The 2,255-nt window shown below is 60.6% G+C and overlaps 1 protein-coding gene across 3 annotated transcripts in view; it reads left to right on the forward strand.

The window, feature by feature from the left end:
* The first annotated feature begins 945 nt into the window (after positions 1–945).
* Positions 946–2,255, forward strand: part of CAMK1D (calcium/calmodulin dependent protein kinase ID) — a 220,482-nt gene continuing 219,172 nt past the window's right edge. For 2 of the 3 annotated variants that reach the window (XM_083819638.1, XM_083819639.1), the window contains exon 1: positions 946–2,095. In XM_083819638.1, coding sequence (XP_083675764.1) covers positions 2,004–2,095 — 92 coding nt within the window. In that variant the 5' untranslated portion in view covers positions 946–2,003. The remainder of the gene's footprint in view (positions 2,096–2,255) is intronic. The other variant, XM_083819637.1, reaches the window with a different exon arrangement.

Genomic DNA, 2,255 nt, shown 5'->3' on the forward strand with positions numbered 1-2,255 from the left:
TCAATTTTCTCCCAAGGACAGCAGGTTACTTTTGGCAGCCCCGTTCAGCAACCCCAAAAATCTCAACACGGCATTTCTGGCCCCAAGTGATTTATTATCTTGTGAAAAAGGGAGAAAATACAACATTGGTGTGGGTTGGAGGGAAAATTATTCGGTGTCGGCTGCATCTTTTTGGGTCTGTCCCACCCCCATCACTTCTCAGGCGGGGGCCACCAGCTTGGGGATCCCTGGGGACACGGACACGGGGAAGGAAGGCTGATGGGACGAAGGGGATCCCCATGGGGAGCAGGAGGATGTGGGTAAGCCAGCAGCAGAAGGAAAGGTTTGGCTGCTCCAAGAACATACTGGGACAACACACAAGCACCCATCGCAGGGAATCCCAAGCGATTTGGGCCACCCATGGGGCGGGATGGCCACCAAAGCATTGCATTAGAGAGGGCACTAATTAATGCAAGAGCTGGCACACGCTCAGCCGTGTGCCTGTGCCCAGCAGAGGGTAGCATTGCCCAAACACCCCGGCCTGCCTCGGTGTTTTCCCCAAATTTACACCTCCCCACCCGGCTGAGCTCCCCCAGGCTCCAAACCCGCGTGGAAGTGGGAGCCCCAGGGGAAAGCTCCCGTGCTCATAAATGATGAGCGGTCCGGAAAATCCCTTTCCAAAGTGGGATTTTAAGGACTCTGTGAAAGGACACGGCACATTTTAAGCAGTTAGGCGCGCATTCACATCTGTTTACGAGTCGATGCAATATTTAGTCGTGTCACGCCTCATTTTCAGCCGCCTCATTTGATGACCAAGGGTTTGAGCCGCCCCCAAAAACACCCGTGGGTCCGCACCTGCCTCTTTACTTCCCAACTTGGAGGAGAAATCCACTTTTTTTTTTTTTTTTTTCGCTTTACCTATTTGCAAGACATTAACTGGAAACCTACCCACGGGTTTAGCGCGTATTTCTGCCGTGTCACCGGGGGCGCATCCTGCCCCTCGCTCCCGCTGCGGGGTGGGCAAGGGGCTGGGGGCCACTTTTGGCCCCCACGGGGCGGCTGCGCTCACGGTGGGCACCGCAAACCCCGCGCAAACCCCGCGCATCCCCCGCGCAATCCCCGCGCAATCCCCGCGCATCCCCCGCGCAGCTCCGGACCACCCCGCCCGGCCGCCTGCGGTGTGGCTTTTAATTTTTATTTTTTTTTTCCCCCGCTTTCCCTTTTTTTTTTTTTTTTTTTTATCTCTTTGCTTTCCCTCCCCTCCCGTTTGACGTGCGCGGTTTTGGTGCAATGCGAATTATCTCCAGTCATTCAGTCAGGAGGGGCAGCGCCAGGCAGCAGAGCAGCGGCGGGGCTGCCTCCTCCTCCTCCTCCTCCTCCTCTTCTTCCTCCCCCTCTTCTTCTTCTTCCTCCTCCTCCTCCTCCTCCCATTGCCATAACAACCGCGCACAGCCGCACCGCGCCCGGGAGGCTCGGAGCATCCAACGGGGCCCCCGCACGCCCTGCTTGGGGACAGCGGGGGGGTAGGGGGGGGGGGGGGAAATCAGTGACCTCCCTCCAAAAAAGAAAAAAAAAGGAAAAAAAAAAAAAAAAAGGGACTTTTCCTCCCGGAGTGGGGGGACCAAAGTGTCCCTGAGGGTGCTGAAGGAGGCGGGGGGGGACACGGGGCGGCCCCGGGGGTGGCACGGGGAGGGGCGAGGGGGGAGGGGGGGAGGACGAGGGGAAAGGGGGGGGGGGGCAGAGAAAGTTGGGAGGAAATAGCCCAGGAAAAGTGGCACTCGTGGAGCCCGCCGGAGCGCGGAGGAAATAAAAGCGGCGGCGGGCAGGAAGTGTGAGGAGGAGGAGGAGGAGGAAGGGGAGAAGGAGGAGGAGAAGAAGGAGGAGGAGGAGGAGGAGGAGGAGGAGGAAGAGCCGGCAGAGGCAGCAACAGCAGCCGCTGCTTTCTCAGAAGAGAAAGCAAAAGCCGCAGGCGGCTCGGTGCCGCCCGGCATCCGCGGGGCTGCGCGGGGCTGCGCGGAGCGGCCATGGCCCGGGAGAACGGGGACGGCGGCGGCTCCTGGAAGAAGCAGGCGGAGGACATCAAGAAGATCTTCGAGTTCAAGGAGACGCTGGGGACGTAGGTGGCGGGGAGCGGAGCGGGCCGGGAGGCGCCGTCCCTGCGCTGCGCGGGATTTGCGCGGGGGGGATTTGCGCGGGGGCTGCCGCCGGGGTCGCTCCGAGCATCCCGCCCGGCACCGAGCCGGGGAGGTTTGGGAATCCCGGGACAAACGGCACCG

This window comes from Anser anser (genome assembly GCF_964211835.1).
Source record: "Anser anser genome assembly, chromosome: 1".
NCBI lineage: Eukaryota > Metazoa > Chordata > Aves > Anseriformes > Anatidae > Anser > Anser anser.